Source organism: Pongo abelii, chromosome 16 (assembly GCF_028885655.2).
Source record: "Pongo abelii isolate AG06213 chromosome 16, NHGRI_mPonAbe1-v2.0_pri, whole genome shotgun sequence".
Classification (NCBI taxonomy): domain Eukaryota; kingdom Metazoa; phylum Chordata; class Mammalia; order Primates; family Hominidae; genus Pongo; species Pongo abelii.
Window position 1 is genome coordinate 54657617 of NC_072001.2, and position 24373 is coordinate 54681989.

General features: G+C 42.8%; 2 protein-coding genes across 5 annotated transcripts in view; one reads left to right on the forward strand and one right to left on the reverse strand.

Moving 5' to 3' along the window:
* Positions 1-5478, forward strand: part of SCG3 (secretogranin III) — a 38302-nt gene extending 32824 nt beyond the window's left edge. The window contains 1 exon segment of the mRNA NM_001133114.1: positions 5156-5478. Coding sequence (NP_001126586.1) covers positions 5156-5274 — 119 coding nt within the window. The 3' untranslated portion in view covers positions 5275-5478.
* On the reverse strand, positions 500-23344 carry LYSMD2 (LysM domain containing 2). Of its 4 annotated transcripts, XR_010137156.1 has the most exons (6): positions 22635-23314; positions 10524-10855; positions 7869-7992; positions 5164-5268; positions 3142-3259; positions 500-2112 (listed from the first exon to the last, which is right to left on the reverse strand). XR_010137156.1 is itself a non-coding variant. In XM_063716152.1 (4 exons), exons 1-3 carry the CDS (start codon positions 22905-22907, stop codon positions 7908-7910), a joined length of 690 nt encoding a protein of 229 aa, XP_063572222.1. In that variant the 5' UTR covers positions 22908-23314; the 3' UTR covers positions 4391-5268; positions 7869-7907. The 4 variants fall into 4 exon arrangements, 2 of the variants coding, with proteins under 2 accessions (XP_063572222.1, XP_024088389.1); XR_010137157.1 differs by lacking the exon at positions 3142-3259; XM_063716152.1 differs by lacking the exons at positions 500-2112; positions 3142-3259 and having other exon boundaries at positions 4391-5268.
* Between the last annotated feature and the right edge of the window lie 1029 nt (positions 23345-24373).

Genomic DNA, 24373 nt, shown 5'->3' on the forward strand with positions numbered 1-24373 from the left:
CAGCAGTGTGACTACAGATTGAAAAAATAAGATCCCAGAAGGCAGGAGAGAGATAAGGAGGCAAGACAGAGAGATCTGGAGCAGAAATATGGAGCTGTAAACCAGGGGACAACAGAGAAAATAAAAAGCAAGGGAGGAACTCAAGAGCCATGTGGAGAAGGAGGATTCTGATATGATTCCCAGGTATCTGGCCAGAGCAGTTGCAAAGTGATGCCTTCCAAAGAAACAAGTAATGCTTCTCAAACTTTAAAGTGCATCCAAATCACCTGGGGAATTTCTTAAATATCCCACTGCTCAGGTTGCACTGCAGCACCACTAAATCAGAAATTCTGGGGACACAGCTCTGGCATCAGTATTTTTTCAACTCCCCAGGTTATTACAGCGTGCAGCCAAGTTTGCAAACCACTGAGATACAGCACAGAGGGAGAAAGAGGTATTTTCAGCACCCTCGTAGCTTGGGTCTTCTAAGTTGAGTGATGATGGCAATAATTATCGATATTCATGCATACTTTATTTGGTTCAAAATGATTTGAATTTCCAGGCTGTCAGTTACATTAAAATTTACATGAACCATATTTCATGAAATCTGTCGTTGATTAAAAATGCACCATTGTTTTATGTGCCATTAAATTACAATATGCCATCAATGACTGCAAAGAATTTAAAATTAAAATGTTCATCTTAGAATCACTGTAATACGCTGTGTACCAAAATACATTCCAAAGCCATGATAAATTGTATGGTACATCAATTTGGAGTATTTGTTACTGTTTTCACCGATTAGCATATGAATCAGACTCCTGGTCATAATCAACAACATCTTGCAATTCAATGTTCCCATTCCAGAAATGACCAACCTGGTGAAGCATAGAACTCTGGTGCTTGCATATGGAAGGCTCTGTTAGCAAACTTCAGAATAATAGCATTGGGTTCGATGCTCCCTTTTGTATCTGGGAGTTATGCAGTATGCCCTCTTGAAGACAGAAACAGAGAGCTCTTTCTCCACTGCTCTCATATGCACTCTGCTTGACTTGGGGTCATCTTCTCAAAGCCTGTGGGGGATCTGGGTCCTAGGGCCATGCAGTGGCTGCAGCTGTATAAGCAGGGAGAATTACTCTCAGTTCTGACCTTTCTTAACCATCGTTGCCACCCTTTGTTTGGTAAGGGACTGGGTGACCTGAATCCCCTTCCCAAACCCAGGAAAGGGAGGTCCATGTGATGTGATAGTGAGGATAATGAGAAAATCTTATGTAGCCTTAAAAAAATATGCTTTTAAAAAGTGAATCACAGCCCTTCTCTCCTTTGAGCCTTACAACCTTAAAACTTCTTTTAAGGTTAGCAAGATGGCTACTGGCTTATGTCTCCTAACACCCAGCTAGGGCAGAGTTGGCATTAGACCAAAGGGCCTTTCCTTTGCACCATGCTGGTTTTCCCACTGCACACAGTAATAGCCATGTCATAAAGATACAATTTTTCCTTTTCAAAAGAAAGCAAAATATTTGCCTGTTTGTCCATTCAAATCACTGGACCTCTTCACATCTGTCTTTGGGAGTCTGCACTGTTTTTGTTTTTTTTGTTTTTGTTTTTTTGTTTTTTTGTTTTTTGAGACAGAGTCTCGCTCTGTCACCCAGGCTGGAGTGCAGTGGCACGGTCTCCGCTCACTGCAAGCTCCGCCTCTAGGGTTCACGCCATTCTCCTGCCTTGGCCTCCCAAGTAGTTGGGACTACAGGCTCCCGCCACCATGCCTGGCTAATTTTTCGTATTTTTAGTAGACATGGGGTTTCACCGTGTTAGCCTGGATGGTCTCAATCTCGTGACCTCGTGATGTGCCCGCCTCGGCCTCCCAAAGTGTTGGGATTACAGGCGTGAGCCACCGCGCCCGGCAAGGCAGTGGTTTTCAAACTTTGATGCACATTAAAATCACTTAGTGGGAGTCTGCCTTTTATTCCATTAAAGATGTTGACACTGCACCCTATTCTGCAGAGCCAGTATTAACGAACCAGGAATAAACAAGAAGTGCCCTTTGTGCCTTAGGGGTCAGGAATAAAGGAATCGTCGCCTTAGGTGCGATGCCTGCAAAATGTATGTTCAGCTTCGTTCTCTACTTTGTGCCTGAGAGAATGGGAAAAGTGAAAAACAAAAACAAAAATGAGCATTTATTGAACATTTGCTTTGTACCTGTTAGATGTTTTATAGTCAGTACTGCAAGGCTATGGAATGGTCTGTCAAGGACCAACATTCAGAAACTGACTCTACCACTACCTGAGCAAGTGACTTACCCCCTCTTTTCTGTTTCTTCATCTCTGAAATGAGGATACTAATGCTTACCCATGAGTGTGGAACAAACAACAACATGCTTTTTCCTGTTCTCTCACTCAACACAACAATCAACACAGAAGACTTCTGTGACCAAATGTGTGGGGGTTTCTCCTCACCACCAAGTAAGCAATCAGTTCTGCAGCAGACACCAGCTGGGTGTCCGCCGATTCAATTCAATTCCAACACTTTCTACTTAGAGTTAGCCTCAGACACCACAGGGTGAGGGCGCAGTCCCAAAAGAGTGCCCCTTCCTTTGCACCAGTTGCATTTCCAGGCCTCTGGAACAGCTGGCTGACTGGCTTCAAGTTTCGGTTTCCACAGCCTCCTCTTAGGGTTCAGTTAATTTGCTAGAGTGGGCCTGGTAGGTGGTAGCTCACACCTGTAATCCCAGCACTTTGGGAGGCCAAGGTGGGAGGATCACTTGAGGCCAGGAGTTTCAGACCAGCCTGGTCAACATAGCGAGACCCCATCTCCACAGAAAATTCAAAAATTAGCCAGGTGGGCCAGGCACAGTGGGTCACACCTGTAATCCCAGCACTTTGGGAGGCCGAGGAGGGTGGATCACAAGGTCAGGAGTTTGAGACCATCCTGGCCAATATGGTGAACCTCCGTCTCTACTAAAAATACAAAAATTAGCTGGGCGTGGTGGCACGTGCCTGTAGTCCCAGCTGCTCGGGAGGCTGAGGCAGAAGTATGGCGTGAACCCGGGAGGCGGAGCTTGCAGTGAGCTGAGATCACGCCACTGCACTCCAGCCTGGGCAACAGTGCAAGACTCCGTCTCAAAAAAAAAAAAAAAAATTAGCCAGGTGTGGTGGTGCACACTTGTAGTCCCAAGTTACTCAGGAGGCTGAGGCAGGAGGATCACTTGAGCCCAGATGTCCAAGGCTGCAGTGACCCATGATCATATGACCGCATCCGGCCTGGGTAAAACAGTGAGACCCTGTGAAAAAAAGAGAAAAAAAGAAAAAAAAAGGATTGCTAGAATTCAGAGAAATGCGTTTACTGATTTCTTAAAAGGATATTTTAAAGGATACAAATAAACAACTAGATGAAGAGATACATAGGGTGAAGTCTGGAAGAGTCTGAAGTACAGGAGCTTCCATCCTTGTGGAGCTGGGGTGCAACACCCTTCCAGCATGTGAATGAGTTTTTATTCACCTTCCTGTCAGCCTCCACGTGTTCACCTATCTGGAAGCTCCTGAACCCTGTCCTCTTGGGCCTTTCATGGAGACTTCATTGGATAGGCATGATTGACAACCACGTAGGAATGTGATTGGACAAAAAGGACATGGTCTAAACCCAGTAAGGCCTATCTCTTCAGATTCTTCTTGGCCTCTCTGTGCAGCATTCCTTCCTCCAGGGTACAGGGCAGGACCCTCTATGGATCAAGGGTGTTATGACCCACAATCAGATTAGAGTCCTGCCTTGGCTGGGTGAAAGGAGAGCAGGTCAGAAAGATTCTGCTTCCTGAGGCCTTCTTCTGAGGCCCAAAGTGCCCTAACATTATGACAGAAGGCTATGAAACAAGGGCTATGGGAGTTATAAGCCAGGAATCATGGACAAAAACCTATATAGATAGTTAGATGATGGATGGATGGATAGATAGATGGATGGATAGATAGATAGATAGAGAGACAGACAGACAGACAGACAGACAGATAGATAGCATAGGGTATAACCTCGTGGGGTTTTGTGGGGGGCAATTAAGGTGATGGCTGTAAAGTGTTCAGTGCTGGGATTTCCCTTTCAATCCTCATGGCTGTGCCCTAACAGGGAGCAGATGTCCTGCTTGCCAGAGAGGATATAAGCCCTGTCTAAGCCTCACTCACTTAGTGATTGTAGAGAGGTCCTTCACGGTTCATTTTCCTTTCTCATAGGAGCTTAAGGATACCCAAGTGACCCAGGCTCAGATTACATTCAGGCTCGCTAAGGGTGGCTGCTAAACCACCCTTTTACACCCACTCTCTCCTTTCTCTCCTCCTTACCAACTAACAGAAAGCAGCATTCTATCTAGTCATTTACAGCTATTATTGCTTAATACTTAAAGGATCAAGGGAAAATGGGCGTTTTCAAAGGCTTCAGAAAGGTGTCATAGGCAGCCTCCTTACCTGGAAATCTTTATTTTTGGTGGGTGTTTTGACAATGTATATAGATTTTATTTGTTTGTTTGTTTGTTTAAGTAGGACAGAGGAACGAAAAAGAGTTTACAGTTTGGCTTTTTGCTCCTTGCATACAATTCAAACAGCATGAAATAAAGTAACTCTTAATTTGAAAAAAAAAAAGTGGGTTGTCACATCAACAGGGACTTAAACCTAGTATGAGTCAGGAAGTCAGGAAGTCAGAACACCCGGTTCTGATCATAACTTTTACTACCTATGTGACCTTGAACAAGGCACTTAACCCCCAAGTGTGGTTCCTAGACCAACAGCATCGGTATCACCTGACAGCCGTTTAAAATGCATAACCTGGATCCTCACCCCAGACATACTGAATATGAATCTGCCACTTCCCAATAGCCCCAGGTGTTTGGTATAAACATTAAAGTTTGCAAAGCCCTGGTCATGAGCCTATTTCCTATTTGGTCAAATGGGGATGGTATGACCCACCTGAACATCTCACAGGGTTGTGATGAAGCGCAGATGAGATAATACATGTAAACATTATTTTATACTGCAAAGTACTACACAAATGCCAAGAATTAAAATGCCTCTCGATGTGAAAGATGGAGAATGGTAATTGTGTTATTGTATAAAATGCTTCTCAGTTAATGGTAATCACTGTAATGGGATTGGCCTTTCCTGATCTTTGCTCATTATGCTCTAATAATATTTTCCAGATTATGACCTTTCGAAGATGAGAGACTTCATCAACAAACAAGCTGATGCTTATGTGGAGAAAGGCATCCTTGACAAAGAAGAAGCCGAGGCCATCAAGCGCATTTACAGCAGCCTGTAAAAATGGCAAAAGATCCAGGAGTCTTTCAACTGTTTCAGAAAACATAATATAGCTTAAAACACTTCTAATTCTGTGATTAAAATTTTTTGACCCAAGGGTTATTTAGAAAGTGCTGAATTTACAGTAGTTAACCTTTTACAAGTGGTTAAAACATAGCTTTCTTCCCGTAAAAACTATCTGAAAGTAAAGTTGTATGTAAGCTGAGATTTTGTATACAGAATCTTTATTTCCTCATAGACTTATATTTTATAATCAGAATATGTTGCTTTGAAAAAGCCTCTAATGGACTGACCTGAAAACTCACCCTTCTTCCACTGTCTCATCCACATAAGCACTCCCTGAAGAATTAAGGGGGTTCTGTTTTCAAGGCATGCCAGGTACTAAAGCACCTTGCAGAGTGTGTCTGTTACAAGATGTCGTTTCCACTAGCAGTTCCCTTTGGGGAGTTGAAATAAATTCACATTTTCTCAAAGTCTCATAGCTTTGGAGGAGCCATCTGCTTTTTTGGCTGCTCTTTTTAGCTGGCTTTTTATTAGGCCCAGTGACATAAAAAGGATCCAGGTAAATGGGTATAGGATTTGCTGGATTTACTAACAATTTCCCCCTGTTCTTAACATTTCCTATTAGTGACTTTTCAGACACTGAGTTTACTTATAAAGAGAGATATTTATGTACTCTCTAAGAAGACAAATGAGGTCATAAACACTGCATAAAGCAAGGTAAAAATGTATGCCACATCTCAGTTATCTAAACTAGATTAGATCCAAGCCAAGGTTTCTCAACAGAGAGCAAAGGGCCAGGCAGTAAGGTAGAAAGAGAGATAAAAATCATTCCTTCCTTGTGATCCAAAGCTGGTAGAGCAGCTTTCCTGGAGGAAAAGGTTAATGAACTTCAGGTGCCTGCAACTCAGCCCCCACCACAAACACAGCCCTGGAAACATACAGTGGCCCAGGGTCCTCTCGAAATGTTAATGGTTAATGTTCCCAAACCAGAGAATGCTTTGAAAATGTATTATTCAGTGTAAATTAATTACATACATATTTTTCTATATATTTGTTTCAAACTGTAAAAATAACATAATGCTTTGTGTATTAGTGAGAGGTGAAGCCAGCTGGACTTCCTGGGTCGAGTGGGGCCTTGGAGAACTTTTCTGTCTTACAAGAGGATTGTAAAACACACCAATCAGCGCTCTGTAAAACACACCAATCAGCGCTCTGTAGCTAGCAATAGGTTTGTAAAATGCACCAATCAGCACTCTGTAAAACGCACCAATCAGCACTCTGTAAAATGCACCAATCAACAGGATTCTAAAAGTAGACAATCGCAGGGAGGATTGAAAAAAGTGCACTCTGATAGGGCAAAAACGGAACATGGGAGGGGACAAATAAGGGAATAAAATCTGGCCACCCCAGCCAACAGCGGCAACCTGTTCAGGTCCCCTTCTGCTGTGGAAGCTTTGTCCTTCTGCTCTTCACAATAAACCTTGCTACTGCTCACTCTTTGGGTCTGTGCCATCTTTAAGACTATAACACTCACCGCAAAGGTCTGTGGCTCCATTCTTGAAGTCAGGAAGACCACAGACCCACCGGCAGGAACCAACTCTGGACACATTGGCTGTCACTGTTTCAAATGGTCTTTGACACCTGCATTGCTGTCCTGAATGCCCCCACCTGGTATCCTACCTTTTGGTGGGGACTGTGGGGGAAAGGCTGGTTTCTTCTCCCATCCTCTCCAGAGAGTTGCAAAAAACAAACAAAAACCAAAGCCTGACACACACACACGAACTAAACTCAGTATGTTCTAGAGAAGCCACTACCCATCTGTTGAGTGGGGAGAGGGAACTAAAAACACCTTTGCCCAAATAACACTTGCCAAAACACAGTGAACCAGACTGTTTCCATGAGTCATCTTTGATAACATGACTGACTCTAATTCGGCCATACCCAAACAGGCTGCGTGTCCTTCAGACAATAAACTGGTGCTGGCCAAAGCATTTTATCCATTCACTTTTCTATAATGTATCTAAACATGCAGTATTTTTAAAAATAAGAAATGTACTTAGGGAGTTTATTGTGGTTCTCAAAGCACATTGGCATTCATTAGCTCCTATCCATAACCAAAACAAAAGGAACATCATGAGTCCCATTTTATGAAACAGGAAACTGGTTCACAAAGGGAACAAAAGCACAGGATATGCTCCAGCTCGTGCGGCCAAAAAATGGTAAAGTTGGGATAGAACGTAAGTTTCTTGTCTCTCAGCCCACTCTAGTGATTCTACGTGCAAGGCAGGGACTAAAGTAGTCAGTCCAGAATAGTTCAACTGTGGCCACAAAGAATTCCAAGTTACTAGTAACTTGAAGATGACCAATGTTTTGGCTAGAGAATGCTAAGAGAGACCTTAGGCAAAAATAAAATACTCAGAAAAAAATGTTTTTGAGATTGTGGTCTTAATTTCAAATTTGAGCTCATGTTACGTCTTTTGGATTACTCTCAAATTTCAGAACATTTTATGTTAAATAGCATGATAACTCTACATTTTTAATGGTTCCTAGGCCACCACAGATGTTTGTTTGAACCTTTTCTTACATACATACCTGTTTTCCTTCCCTTATTTTTTTCATTTAGGTCTCTCTTCATCCAACTAACTCCCCACAGTTCAGGTAGTGAATACAGGAAAACAGCAAAGCATGATCAAGAGAGTACCCTATTTCAAAGATGCTATAACATGAGAAAAAAAAAGACAAGACACAGGGATTATATATATTAGGAACAAACAAGAAAATCAGCAAGACAGGGGCTGACAGCTACTGTTTCCCATTGATGCAGCACTTAGATATGTGCAGTTCTAATTCTGCAAGCTCTGACGCATTAACACCTAAGGGCACTTGTTTCTTGCTTAATGGATGACCTGGAGAAGCAAGACAGGGGGAAAGAAAATGAGAGAAGATGAAAGAAAGAGAGAGGAGAAAAAAATAACAAAAAGAAGAAAGTGAAACTATTTTTGCTATGCTGGGATGGGGTAAATATGAGGAATTTTTGTGGAAGCCTAAAGATTTATTTAATCTAACAGTTGAACAGAAATTGAGACCAAAACAATATTTAATTATAAATGATATATTGCTTAAAGTGTACTACTGTAATCTATATATATAATAAAGACCAATTAAATTATGGGAATAAAAATCAATTCAAATAAGTACAGGACTACCAAACACTCATAAAGTAACTTAGCAATGAAATCTATACTAGAATTCTGCAATATAATGTCAGATTATGGTATTATTTATTTGTTCTTTTGATTTATTCCATGTTTTCACCATATCTGAATCACATTAGGTCAATGAAAATGCCAAGATTACTAGTAATTATAATTGTTTTGCTTTTAGATTATGAATACTTTTTTCAAAATTGTATTTATAATAATAAAAACCATTAAAGTGAAGAAGGAGCTGTCACCATTTAAATGTATAATTTAAAAGTCAATTTTATTTTCTCATTTGTTAAAAAAAAAAGGAGACTCAAGTTTGAAAACATAGTTTATTTTCTCATTCAGGCTTTTGTAGTTTATTTTTACAAAATAGCAGACAAAATTTCGTTCTTCATATTAATAGAGAATATGTAAGACATATCGAAATATATATATAGCACTTAAGTTATAAACACACAGCAAATTCAGCATCACTTAAACAGCAACCATATTTTCACATAATCAGGATTGCATAAGGAGATAAACATTATTTTTAGCCTAAATATATAAATAGTCTTTGATGCTTTATGTCAATTAGTATTTATAAAAGCTAGTCTAAAAACTAACACCACCTACAAAAGTGATGAGCTTTAGGATACAACCTTGCCATCATGCCATAATAAAGACTTAAAATTATAGAAAGCCAGAGGGAACGAATCACTTCAGTGCAATTGCAGCAGGTAGAACTACCTAGTTATGATTTTAAGATGGACACTATAGGAATCCAGAAGGGATGCTTTTGAATCTTCAGTTGTTGGATTCTTTATGGTCCAAACATATCTTAATTTTGGTTAGAGTTATGCCCCCAAATCACCTAACTGTGATAGAGGGAAGTTGCATAGGGACTTTCTTCATCTCTGAAAGAAAATAAATACAGCATAAATCAGTGTTTAGAACTGTATGCAGAAAACTAAAAGATCAACTTATTATACAATTTAATATCCACTTGCCAAAGAAGGAATATATCAACTTAGAATATTGTGCATGCCTAGAAAATTGTATGAAATGCCAATACTTAAGACATACCTTACTATCTCCATTTTATTCGTATCTCAGTTATTAGAATAAATAATGTCATTCATTTATGTATTTATATTTGCTTATATTTACATGTATTTTAAATCTATACTAAATTATATTCATATTTATATTTGTTTATGTTTTCTATATTCTACCTCTTTCTCAAAAGGATTTAAGGTACTAACAACAAAAGGCGTATATACAATAAGATTAATAAAATAGAAATTAAAAAATCAGGACTAAGGAAAGGAGAAGGAAACCAACGCAATTAATCATAAGAAATATTATAGGAGCTGAACGGAGGTATCAATTTTAGTTGCAAGCTTCCCAATAGCCAGAGCAAAAAAGGAAACACAGTAGATTGTACTTTTTTGAAATCAAATCATAAAGAAAAAAGGAAACCAATTCTATAGGAGAAAGATCTGCCCTAATATCAAATTTAAAAAACAAAGAAAAAAGTTCACATGAGATCTTATGTAGGAAACACTCAGTAACAAACAACAGACAATGTCTTTGACAAGTTTTGCAACTATTAATATTTTACAAGTATTTTCCATGACACTGCTTCTCTTGAAAGTGTCAGTGAGAGAGACGCTTTTATTTTGCTGCTATCCAGAAGTGCTAGCTGGACAGTGAAGCTATTAAAGCAAAGAAGCAAACTTTTTATAGTAAATAACAGATAAAAACACTGCAACAGATATAGCCTTGTGCATCAGGCAGCAGCTCTGTTTAGAGTTTATATACTAAAAATGCCTTTCTAGAACTAAAATGCAGTTTTTAAAGCAAAAAAGAAAGAAAGAAGTTAAGAAAGAAAGAAAGAAAAAAAGAAAAAAATCAGAAAGAAAGAAAGAAAGAAAAATCAGAAAGAAAGAAAGAAAAGAAAAGAAAAGGAAAAGAAAAGAGAAAAGAAAGATTTGGCCCAGCAAGGACATCTTAATAGTGATTTACTTAGACTTTGACATTTGTACCAGGGTATTCTTACCTGCTCTCTTCTTTTAGCTTCTTGGCTGCCTGTGTTGATAACTTAATCTGCAAGTCAAGTCTCTGCAGGAAATCTCTGGCTGACACTTCCTCAGGCTGCACAGGCTGAACATCAGATTCTTGAGGACTGGGAGGAGGGAGGTCTTCCCCGGCCACCACTGGCTCCTCTTCCTGAGAAAAACTGTTATCAACAGTTTCATTTTCTGGAGAATCAATGGAGTTAAGTCCATTAAACAACAAAGCCTTCTCTGATATAACTGGGATGTTCAAAGTTTTCTTCAGAAATATACAATCATTGGTAAACAGTTTATTGGCCCTTTTAATCTGCTCCATCTAAAATATAAAAAAGGAAACACAGAGTTACATATAACCAAGTCAAGGAGTAAGATTCATTATACAATACAGAACTACCAGTACTCATAAGCAAAATGTATACAACGCTTTCTTGGGATTTGAGACTCTTCATTCAGGTTTGGTAACCTCCCCAGATATCTCTAGTTATTTCAAGAGATGTTGGAAAATTGTTTCCCAATTTTAAAAAAGGACAGACTAATTTTTCCCCATTATACTATTTCTACTACAAGGCAGCTTTTAATAACAGTGGACTTAAATCTCTGAAGTTTAAAAATGTAAAATTTTTAGCACTTAATAAATTCCATTCTTGTTTTAACATTTCTACTATCTGATTTTTTTTTTAAACTTACCATTGCTGCTGTTTTACTTATGGAGTGCTTCCCATGTCTCTAGAACTGTACTTAGTAAATACAGTTACTGTATGAACATGAGCTTGTTACTTATCTCATTGATCCTTTCTCCTCATGTGTAAAACAGGTACCATCTACCTTTCACAGGGTTGTTGCAAGGCTTAAATGAGAGCTTATATACCCATTCACATCAAGGAAATATATATATATGAGAGAATATATAAAAATATATGTACATTCTATATATATATTCCCATATATATCTATATGGAAAGAGAGAGAGAAAGTAGTGATTAGAGGGTCTGGCAGTGGATGGTACTTACTACTCTCCACTTTCCAATGAAGAAATCAAAACACAAAAGAGATGGTAGATTTGACCAAGTACATATGGCTCTTTAAATGTTTAAACTGGGATTTTTGCCTGACTCCAAAGTCCGTACAACATCTGAATTAAAGTACACAACTAATGAAATCACATTATGGGGATCCTTTAATGCCAAATGAATTCTGACTAAAAACAAAAAAATTGTATTTCTACTTCAAAAACCCTGCAAAAACAACAGTCAACTAAGTGGACCGTGTTCATCCTGCTTTGTTATAAGCTGATTCCATGCAAATAGTACATGTAAAGCTTTCTTTTTTCTTCTAAAGATACTCCATTAAAGGAATGAGATTTTTAAAAAGGATGGTCTTTTGTGTTCTCGTTTCTAGTTTAAGGGGAGAAAGAGAACATAAACATGGGCAGGTGCCTTTTAGAGACAAAATTAAAATCTAAAAATCCCAAGTATCTCTGGTCTAGCTCAGGTTTGAAAGGGTTAATAACTTGGACACTTTGCCCACAGCAGGTTCAGGTATACGCTATTTCGCCTTTAGGACCCCTAGATCTTGCCCCCAAGCATCCAGCTGCTCCATCTCTCTTAGTGCATAGGCTTCCAACGACACTAAGCCCTCCCCTGGCTCCAAAGTGAGCATATGACTCATTCCTGCCCTGGGGAGCATCACAGGCTTTTGTGATAGATCACAGGCCCATGACAGAATCATTCAGACATGCAAAGAGACTCCTGCAGAACGGTCTAGGGGAGAGTTCTCTACTGCTTTCTGCTGGAAGGAGATAGGCTGGAGATGCTGGCAGTCATCCTGGCACCTTGTGGAATCTGATACTGGAGTCACCTTAGAGGCGAGCATTTGAACTTCTGGATCACAGCCTGAAGACAGAACATGCTCAGTTCCAAGATCCACTAAACTCCACTTGGAGTTTGTTTTTTGTTTAGGCCAATTTGAGTTCGGTTTTCTGTCACTCGTAGCTGAAAGAGCTCTTGCTGATACAGTGCCCTTTGAAATGCTTATCGGAAGGAGACTACGATTGCTAATAGTCATTGCTTCCTGGGAATAATGATGGAAGACAGAAACAGATGGGACCAGGATCCAAACTGCTGAGCAGAGCTAGGAACTGCAAGAGTACACTATGAATTCTTTGAGGGCAAGAACTGGTTATTGCTATAGCCTTCCTGGTCTGACAAAGATCTCATATGCACCAAGTGCTTAGGATGGATGGACAGGTGGATGGAAGGATGGACGGATGGATGAATTAACACAGGTCACAGGAGTAGGCATGGAAGATGAAGTAATCAGAAATGGGTAGTAAGTTATCTGTCGTGCTGCTTATTTTCCTTTCAAACCACTCTCCCTTCCCAATCCATTCCCCCACTCTTCTTGGGCTTATTCTAAACCCTAGGAGGCTGACTTTTTAAGAACTGCATTACCCAGATCCCTTTGTCCTTGGAATTCCAGTTGGTTTTCCAACAGCAGCAGAACGACCTTACCATAACCAGTGGCTGCATTCCTCTCTGGTGAGAGTTCCTATCAGGAGTCCCAGATCCAAGGCTCCAGATCTTGCCAGTGTCCCCTTGGCCCTTCAGACCTAGGGGTAACGTCTCCCTGCTATTGCTAGTCTCTGGGTGCTTCACCTTCCCTTGTTGGTTCCCTCAACCATGCCCACATTCAGTAAATGTCCCTTTACTAAACTCTCTTCGGCCACATCCTCTGAGAGTGTTATCTGTATTCTGCTGCGATGCTGACAGATACATCTATCATACAGAGCACAATGGGCCATCAAGGCCAGGCAAGGGGCCTACAGAGGACTAGACAAGGTGACTGACTCAGAGGCTGTGTGCGGTCAGGGAGTCCACAGGCAGTGAAGGGCAAGGCTCCCCATGGCTTCTGTACATACTGCTGCACAAGTGACTCACTATAACTGGTCCACAAGCTTCCTAAAGTCAGGGGCTCCACTGTCTTCATCTCAATGTCATTAGTAAGCATTTAAGATGTATGTGGACCTTTATGGTCTAAACTATAAGATGACACACGAGATGCCAGAGTCAAGAACACCAGGGATATTCAGACACAGTTAGCAACAAGGTGAGAACCAATCTAAGGACAGGGGCAGATTTGAGTCTTGAGTTTAATACAGCATAGTACTCAGAAGCATGGGTTCAGGGGCCATACTTTCTGAGTTGACATCCTGGCTTTCCCACTTTCTAACCATTCCCTGTCGGTTTACTTATCAGTAAAGTAAGGATAGTAACAGTTCCTTCCTCTCCATATATCGTAATGAATTAATTCATGTAAAGTATTTAGAACAACATGCGGGCTGGACACAGTGGCTCATGCCTGTAATCCCAGCACTTTGGGAGGCCAAGGTCAGGAGTTTGAGATCAGCCTGACCAACATAGAAAAACCTCATTTCTACTAAAAAAAGAAATACAAAAATTAGCCAGGCGTGGTGGCACATGTCTGTAATTCCAGCTACTCGGGAGCCTGAGGCATGAGAATTGCTTGAACGTGGGAGGCAGAGGTTGCACTGAGCCGAGATCACACCATTGTACTACTCCAGGAGTACACACACACACACACACACACACACGGCACACAAGAAGTACTCAAAGGTGTCAGCAATTATTATCATTAAATTTAATTAAAAGTAAGAAAGCAACAGGTAAGGGCAGATTCTAATATATAACCGGCAAATGAGAAGGAAGAAGGTAGAAATTTTCTCCCATAAAATATTGTTTCTCAGCTGGGCACGGTGGCTCACTCCTGTAATCCCAGCACTTTGGGAGGCCGAGGCAGGTGGATCACCTGAGGTCAGGAGTTCAAGACCAGCCTAGCCAACATGGTGAAACCCCATCTTTACTAAAAATACAAAAATTAGCCAGGCATGATGGCAGGTGCCTGTAATCACAGTTACTAGGGAGGCTGAGGCAGAAGAATCCCTTGAACCTGGGATGTGGAGGTTGCAGTAAGCCGAGATTGTGCCATTGTACTCCACCCTGGGTGACAGAGTGAGACTCCATCTCAAAAAAAAAAAAAAATTGTTTCTCCCCCAAAATAAGAATATATAGGGAAAATCTCACATGGATAAGCCCAGACGAATACCATAATATATTGTCACTGTTTTGAGATGTCACAAAAGGCTTTGAATAGGTTTTTCAAAAGCTAATGAAAATCTTAACCTGTTCTTTACAAGCTATGGCTTAGGCCAAATGCATAGGCTCTAAACTCTGTTACCCATGATGAAATATGAAATCAGACATGCAAAGAGCCAGGAATAAAAGCATTCCATCTAGAAAAAGGAGTAGCAAATGCCCCAGAGCAGGAAAAAAATCACGTGGCTAAAGTGTAGGGAGAGACGGGCTTTTGCTGTGTTAGCCGGGATGATCTTGATCTCCTGACCTTGTGATCCACCTGCCTCGGTCTCCCAAAGTGTTGGGATTACAGGCGTGAGCCACCACACCTGGCCTCCTTTGGTACGTTTTATACTTCTGTCTGAACGTAGATGGGTCTACTGTTCTGGCAATTTCACTTCACATAAAGCTAAGAAAAGTCATGATCCAATCCAAGGAAGAGCTGGAAAACTCTATAGCTTTCCTACCTACCCTCTGTTCAACATTTCCTAAGATCCAATTAATGCTGAGACTAGAAAATGTGTCCTTTCAAACTGATGCAGGACTATCCTCTGTTTCTTAGGGATGGATGAATGGGAGTGAGGAGGTACATTGATCAAATGCTTTCATTTCAAAAGTCTCCCTCAATCTAGATTGAATAGTGTAACTCAATGAAATATAAATTTACTGTCTGGTCACTAAGAAACAGTTTATAGAATAAGGAAAGTAATAGCCAAAGGGTGGTCACAAGTTCAATTATGGTGAAATTAGGCAGAACAAGTGCCATCAATAACTTAAAAACAACATACTGAAAATGACTCCCCAGCCAGGCGTGGTGGCTCATGCCTGTAGTCCCAAAACTTTGGGAGGCCAAGGCAGATGGATTGCTTGAGCCCAAGAGTTTGAGACCAGCCTGGGTAACATGATGAAACTCCATCTCTACCAAAAAGTATCCCCCAAAACATTTAGCTGGGTGTGGTGGTGCACCCCCATAGTTCCAGCTACTCAGGAGGATGAGTCAGGAGAATCGCTTGAGCCTGAGAGGTCAAGGCTGTAGTTAGCCAAGATCTCGCCACTGTGCTCCAGGTCAGGTGACAGAGCAAGACCCTGTCTAAAAAAAAAAATTTTTTTTAATAAAATAAAATACAATGATTCCCCTGTGAAGGGAATTCACAAAGATCCCTCCAGAAGATACCTTAAGAGCAGGCTGCTGAGTAAGGTCAAGAACTCTTCCCATCTTGGGCCAGCATCATCAGTCCACCTACCTAACAGTGAATGCAATTCTCAAAACTTCTTTTTCTTCCTCTCCATTCCTTAAAAGATATAAGCTCAACCAAAAATGTTTCAGGATACATAACAACATGTACATAGCACTGTGTGGCTTGCAGAATGTTCTCATATACGCACACAGCTCTCATTTGATTATTAGTTTACAGAAAAGAGACTTAAATATTAAATGATTCTCCCAAGATTTACCCCCACATCTGTCTCCTGTTACGTTCTAGATGTTGATGGCAATGAGACCAGACCCCTCCATTGCTATGTGTTCATGAGAAAAAGGCTTTTTTTCTTCCCCACACTGTCAGAAAAGTACATGAGATTCTATTTATGGCAAATGTCCAAAAAAGGCAAATCTATAGATTAGAAAGCATATTGGTGGTAGTCTGAGACTGAGGAAGGAAACAAAGAGTGAGAGGAACGGATGGGCATGGGGATCTTTTCAGGGTGATGAAACTGTCCTACCACTGAATTCCAATAATGGCCTCACAACTCTGTAAATTTACTTAAAGTCATTGAATTGTACACTTAAGATGGGTGAATTTTGTGATGTACAACCTCAATAAAGGTGTTTAAAAAAATAATGAGAATCTACAAACACCCCGAATGACTAAAGGCTACTTTGCCATACCTCTCACTTTTGGTGGCTCTATTTATAGTTATCTTCTCTTTAACTAGCAAGGGTCAGCAATCTCCACCAGCAGCAGGGGTTAAAGTTATGAACACTAAAGATTTACATGCACCTGAGTTTCTAAATCACAATGTTTATTCTCCCTAAAAATGACAATCATTTCACCTTTTCTCAGCAAGGTAACTTTCGTTAGGGGAAACATTAAGCAACAACTTGGCTTAGCAGCTAATTGGCAGAGGAAGAGAAAATCCTGGGAATAAAACTGGCTAGGAAGTAACTGAGGGTACTGCAGGGTGAGGTGGCCTCTGGAGAGGGAAAAAGACAGGCAAGCTGCCTGGAGGAAGCAAAGAGAAAAAAGAAAAAGTTTATTCAAATAATAGGTCCACTTGGCTGCCTCCTTTCCACTTTCAGTTTCTATATGGCTCTCTGGAGGTTTCTCCCGGGTTTCTGCACAAAAATTCATGGTGGCAGCCTAGAGCTGGTCAATTTCCTCCAGAGGCTTGACCCTAACTGGGAGGAGCCAGGATCACTGAAAAACCAATAGCTAAATCTAGAATACAGGGTTAGGGAAGGAATCTTAATGTCTCAGTGGAGATAAACACACCCAGGGGAATGCCAGTCCAAGCAAGTTAACGTCTGAGGTTTGAACTATATTTAACGGTTACTCAACCCACCCCAAATAGTTTCAGTTTCCCAGACCCACTTCCTCAAATGCCTCTTCCTCTGGTAGAGTTGCTCAAGCCTAAACTTATACGTCATTCCATGTAAAGATCCACTGCTGGTGGAGGGGAGGAGATGAACACTGAGCACCAGCAAGGGCAGCAGTCTTTTACAGATTTGAGAATGAGCCTCAAACCAAATCTTGCAGTTCAAGTCTTCAGCAGGCCGCACCTCTTCACTCAGCCCCTGCCCTGGATCCTGACTTCCAGGGTCTGCTCAGCTCCATGGCTGGTTATTTCGTACCAGTCAAGCTTTCTTGTGGCTGAAGTCCACATGTATGTGGAGAACTCACAACATGCCAGGCTCCAGGCTAGCCACAGAAGATACAAACATCAATGAAACAAATTCTCTGGCTTCTCAAGTAGCTAGAAACTACTAGAAAGCAGTAGCTGAAAAACTCACCATGAATAAAAAGAGAACAACATGTATTATCTTCTAGCCCTAGCATCTAGCCCAAGGCCTCAAACCAACCAGGCTCAATAGAAGTTGGTTAAGAAAATAATGAATGCCAATTTTTAATGGCTATTAATGACTAAAAAGGTGATGGGAGGAAAGAGTCATAATGATCTTTCCTAAGTCACTAGCAGAAGAACTTGGGTCCATCAGGTATCAGGCCTAGCCAGCTTCTTGAAACTCCAGATTCTTCTTTCCCATCCCCAGGATGCCCAGGCCCATCTCTAGGGGAGAGATATTCAAACTAAACAGTAAACAAGCAAGCAGAACATTTATAGCATATCAGCAAATCATTCAGACCCCAGCCACATCTCACCACCTCCTTCCTTCTCTACTGCTTTGGTCCCAGCTGCTATCCTCTCCCACCTGCATTATTGCAAAAGCCACCATCTTATCTGGTTTCCTTGCTTGGTACTAGCTTCCCTACAAACTATTTTTAAAGCAGCAGCCAGAGTGATCCTTTTAATGCACAAGTCAGATTATGTCACTCTTCGACTCAAACCCCTTAAATGCATCCCAATTCAGAGAAAAAGACAAAGCCCTTACAATGGTCTTCAAGGTCCTAAGTGATCTAGTCCAACCATACCCCACTGCATTCTAAGCACCAGCCACAGTACTCCTGGAAGGTACCAGTTATGTTCTCACCTCAAGGCCTCTGCACCACTGGTTATTCCTTCTGCCTGGAATGTTCTTCACCAGATATCTGCACAGGTCCCTCCCTTACCTCCTTCTCAGCAAGGCTTTCCCTGGCCACACCATTTTAAATTCCAGCCATCTCCATGAGCCCTCCCCAACTCCCTCTCCTGCTTGATTTTTTTTTCACTATGCTTATCAATATCTGACATAAGATACATTTTATTTTTCTACTTACTGTCTCCACTAACTAAAATATAAGCTCTATGAGGACATGGATTTTTATTTACTCACTAATGTATCACCAGAAAGGTAGCTCTGAGGGAAAGAAAAAAAATTGGATGAATGATAAATACTGTTAGGGAAACATGGCAGGGAAGTTGGGGAGGAGCGCTGGGGGACTGGGGAGAAAGGCTACAATTTGACATAGAGTGTGCGGAAAAGGCCTTAAGAATGAGATATTTAAGCAAAGACTTGAAGGCAATGAGGGAACAAATCACTCAGCCAGAATCAGCTCCATCATTCGCCCAGGGCCAGTAAAAAAATATGAAAATGTGAGGCCCTTGTTCATGAACTATTAAAAATTTCAAGAGATGACAGTAGAGCATTAAACCAAGTGTGAGGCCCTTCTAAGCATGGGGTCTTGTGTGACTGCGCAGGTCACATGCCCATGAAGCTAGCCCTGTATCCAGCTATTAGATAAAGACAGATGGAACAGCAAGTGCAAGAACCCCAAGGAAGAACAGTGCTTTGGGAACAAGCAAAGCAGCCATGCTTGTTAAAAATGGAAACTCTGGCCAGATGTGGTGGCTCACGCTTGTAATCCCAACACTTTGGGAGGCCAAGGTGGGCAGATCATGAGGTCAGGAGTTGAACACCAGCCTGGCCAACATAGTGAAACCCTATCTCTACTAAAAATACAAAAATTAGCTGGGCGTGATGGCGTGTGCTTAAAGTCCCAGCTACACGAGAGGCTGAGGCAGGAGAATAGCTTGAACCCGGGAGGCGGACGTTGCAGTGAGCCAAGATAGCGCCACTGCACTCCAGCCAGGGTGACAAAGTGAGCCTCTGTCTCAAAAACAAAAAACAAACAAACAAACAAAACAGAGACTCCTAGACTCCTTTTCTGGGTATTCCAATCCCATAGATCCAATGTCAGCTAGGATCCTTCATTTTTAGTTTGCCCCAGAGTATTCCTGTCCTGCCCAGGCCAATTTGAGGAACACGGAGCTATTCTCACATCCTGAGATATGCTCTGCTGCCAGCCCTTCAGCACCACCTCAGAAAATGGCTCCCAGCTTGCTCCCCTTGTAATCCAGGGCTGGCAACCAGGTCTCCATCTTCGCCCCCTTGTCGGAGTCTCTGTTCTGGGAACTTCCTTGTACCTAGACTACGACTGGCTCTTAATCAGTCTTCCACCAAAGGACTGAAGTCCTGCCTGACACCCAGCTGGGTGGCTGAGGAGCTGCCATGGAGAGACAGGCTTTCCTGAGAGTTTCTGCTCATCTGTGCAAGGTTGACAGACATGGTATGTTAAGGTCAACTGTTTGCTGGACTGACTTAATTTCTAGGTACACTGCCTTGAGTCTCTAAGCCCCCAATATCTCATTTTCGACCTTTTAAAACAATCATTTAAATATGTTGTAGATGGTCTTGCCAGTCAACAACAGAAACCTAATTTGCTCAACTTCTTTCTGTTCAGTCAGAAGAAAAATATTTTTCTGCCTTTTTAGCTTCCACCTTAAAATCTCACAATGAGTAAACCTAATTAATATCTGCAGATATTAGACCAGTGCAGTGGCTCACACCTGTAGGCCCAGCACTTTGGGAGGCTGAGGTGGGTGGATTGTTTGAGCCCAGGAATTCAAGATCAGCCTGGGCAACATAATGAGACCCCATTTCTACAAAAATTACAAAAAGTAGCTGGGCATGTGGGCTTGAGCCTGTAGTTCCAACTCCTCAGGAGGCCAAGGTGGGAAGACCACTTGAGCAGCAGCAGCTGAGGCTGCAGTGAGCCATGTTAGTGCCACTGCACTCCAGCCTGGGTAACAGAGTGAGATCCCGTCTCAAAAAAAAAAAAATCTGAAGATATTAAAACAAGAATATCACTCCACTGTTATGGTAAGTATTATCACTTTCACTGATTCTATATTACCGGTAGAGGAGTCTCTAAAAATTTTATCAACTATAAGCCAGGGCCCAAAGTAATGAGAAATACATGTAATAAACCAGTGGTCCTCAACCAGGGGTAAATTTGCCTTCTAGAGAACATCTGGCAATGCCTGAATAGGGGTGGGAGAGTGCTACTGGCACCTAGTGGGTAAAGGCCAGAGATGCTGCTAAATATTCTACACTGCACAGGACAACCCCGTATAACAAAGAGTTATCTGGTCTATAACATCAACAGTGCTGAGGCTGGGAAACCCTGTAATGAACTATGTGTCACTATCAGTTATAGTTCCTGATTCATTATACTTGTGTTTAATATCTTAAAATCAAAAGTCTTTATAAAAGCAATGAAAAATCTGATCTACACTTTAATTTTAAAAAGGGGTTAATGAGGTTATGAGTAATAGGATCTACATTAGACATAACAGGGATTAGAAAGCATTTGATCAAAGGTGGAGAACTGCAGTAAACAGATGTATAAGAGTTTATCTATAATCAACTCAAGTGAAACCACAGATGGCTGTGGGTCACAGAGAGATTGCACGGGAAGAGAGCATGGGAAATAACACTCTTCTGCATGTCATAGATTCCTAGGTGCTGTCACTAGCCTAGTAAGGCAAGATGCCTGAAAACCAGACAGAAAAGACTGTCCTCCTTCAGTAGCCAGGATGCTGAGAGAGCTCCTGATAAGACTAAGATAAAAATAAGGATGGATATCAAAAGTAATATCTAGAGAAAAGCAAATGCTTTATCACTGTTAATTCAAGCTGGTCTCAATGAATGAACATACTTGGAAAATATCCTTACCTCTCATCCATCTTCTCATCTGTAAAAAGATTAATTACAGCTAACTCCTAGGCTTATTGTGAAAGTTAAATAAGATAAAGATGAAACAAGACAAATGCAATGCCTGCCTCACAGGAGGCATTCAGCAGAGGGTAGCTACTGGTATTTCCCAACTTCACTTTCCTCTGCCTCTGACCCAAACCAGGCCCCATTAATGCATATAGAGAATTACAGCTCTATGTTCACGTGTATAGAACTCCCAAGAGGGCAGAATGGGGCTCTCCATGGCATGATAAAGTCAATACATGACTGCACAGCAAGGTCTCTTTCAAAATATTTCAAAGGACCTGATAGGTAAACATATAGCGGCTTAAATATGCAAAATACATTCTCCTTCATACTGATTCTCCTTCATTCGATAAAGGGCCAGAAAGAGTTTCACTTTAAGAGAAAGATATAGATAAGATCCTCTTTCTTCCCATTGCTGTCTAAGGTGCTTCAGGAAAGAACACTGAAAACTGATACAGAGCCCAAATGTAAAAAGGCCATCACATAGCTCACAGTTAATTATAAGTAATTTTAATGAAACAATTTGTTCCCTCAGGTTTCCGTGTTCTTCCCAGAGGTGTAATGCTATACACCCAAGACACGCACACTTATAAATTTGTAATAAACGCAGCCCTCCAGCTCACCTACACCACAGTTCTTGGCTGCTGCTTAGCGACAGGTGTCACATTCGCGGTTGCCAGTGAGCCCAGAGGGTGTAATTTCACTTCTACATAAAGAAGCATAATCGATAGAACCAGAACCATCCAGTAGGAACAACTGCACCATTCCTGACTCATCACGGAGCTTGTTTTCACAGACAACAAAATTCACCTCAGTTGGGCTTTGCGTAAATATAGAGTAGTGTGATGGGGCCTGCAAATCGGGTGAAGGTGGTTCACCGGGATGCCAAAGCCCTAGTCCTCTTTGGCCTCCTTCACGCGACAGATCTAGTCTGAGCCTGGGCGGGGCACCGGGAACTCGATGCAGCTACCTAGGGAGGGAGCCCTGGCGGCCCGCCCCTCCCGCTACAGGACCAGCTTTGGCGACCACTGCGGTGGCCAGCAGCGCGCGCTGAGCGAGCCCTGGGAGCCGAGCCGCCCGGGGACGCACGGCCGTCCCTGCGACTCCCCATCCCCCAAACCCCCACCCGCAGTCCCACCCCCACCCCCACCCCCACCGCACCCCGAGCCGCACCGCCTCCTGCGCGGGAGCTGCCAGCCCGGGCCGCGGCGGCGCGCCCTGCTCACCGTGACACCGTACTTGAGCGCGATGCCCTGCAGCGTGTCGCCCGCGCGGACCCGGTGCTCCACATGGCGCTCGATGACGCCGGCGCCCAGCGGCGCCCGCACGCTGGCGGTGCTGCCGTACGAGCGGGTCTTGGTGCGGGCCAGGCTCAGCGACAGCTCGGCCTCCTCGGACTCGGAGCCGGAGCGCGAGCGCGGCGGCGGCGAGGGGGCCGAGGGCCGCGGCGCGCGGGGGCCGCCTTCCCGCAGGGACAGTGCAGGCGAGGAATCCGCCATGGGTCCTGCCGAGGCCGCCGGGTCGGGGAGCTCGCCAAGGGGGCGGCGCCTCCTCCGCCGCCGCCGCCTCTTCCTCCTCACAGGGGCTGCAGCAGGCCGTTCCGCGGGGGCGGCGGGCGGGAAGCCGAGGCGGGGAGCCGCAGGCCGGGCATGGCGGGCGCCTCCTCCTCTGCGTCCTGCCTGCCCCGGGCGCCCGCGGCACACGCACCTGCAAGGTTAAGAGCGAAAGCAGCTCCTGCCGCGGCCTGGCAGTACCAGAAAGACCCTGCAGAGCGAGGGAGCGGGGGAGCGCTGAAGCCCGCGGCCGTGGGGGCTAAGAGAGGGCTATCTGCAGGCGTCCTAGGCCCCAGATGGACCCCTGCTCCATGGCGATAGAGCCCCGACAGAACCCGGCCCTGGCCACGGCGGAAAAAAAAAAAAAACCGTTGCTCTGCCTCCTTTATTGATTCCCCAGCAGGAGCCAGCTTGCACAGACCTTCCAGCTCTGCCAATGCCAAGGGTACTTCCCTCCCCCCACCCCAGTGACCTCAAAGTCCACGTCACAGAAAAACTTAAGATCATCAAACACACACAGACAGCTTCTCCAGGTCCATCTCAACAGCCTCAGTGTCCAGTCCTTTCAACATTGCACTAGGAGGGTTAGTGCTTCTAAGGCCTAATGGGTGGTCTCAAAATAGCCCCCCTAGTTGTTCGGGTTTCACACTTTGTACACTAGTGCCAATTTAAGTCCTGGCTGCCTCGAAAGGCTGGCCACATACAATTCATTCTCCAGGCTCAGTAGTTGGAATTTACTATCTGCATTCATCTTCTCTTCGTCAGTTTATTCTTTGACACCCTGAAATCGCATCTCCCTGCCCCGTATTGCTATTAATATTATAACCACCAAAGACCTCTTATCTGTACTCTTCATTTGAACACCGTCTACTCTTGAACACCCTTTAAACACACTGTATTATACACAGAGTGGATACAGATTTACTAGCATCTAGTGCCTGGTTTCTGTTTTATTTTGGACAGCTCTCCAAGAAGAGGTACCTTGTAGGAAGGTCCAGAGCCTGGGGGTTCGATTCGTTGGCTGAAGTTTTGGTATGTTGCTGTGCTGGACAGAGGCAAAGCTAATATTGCTCAGGAGAGAAAGGATGGGAGAGGAGCAAGCTTCCACAACACCATCCCACTCAAAACTCCTACAATGAGTCTCTGGGGACAACAGCATTACTAAAAACCTCCATTGGCATTCAAGCTATTATTTCTATTTTTATTATTCATGGTCTGACCATACCCCATCTATAACTCATTCTGTATACTCCACATATTCCTGCCAAACAGAGCCTCTGAAACTGGCCTCCTTGTTCCTACTTTCACACCTCGCATGTTATTCCCTCCAATGGTAACACTCTTCCAGTACCCTCTATTACACTGTTTAAATCTTTAAGGTCTGTCTCAAATGATACATCCTCCATGAGATT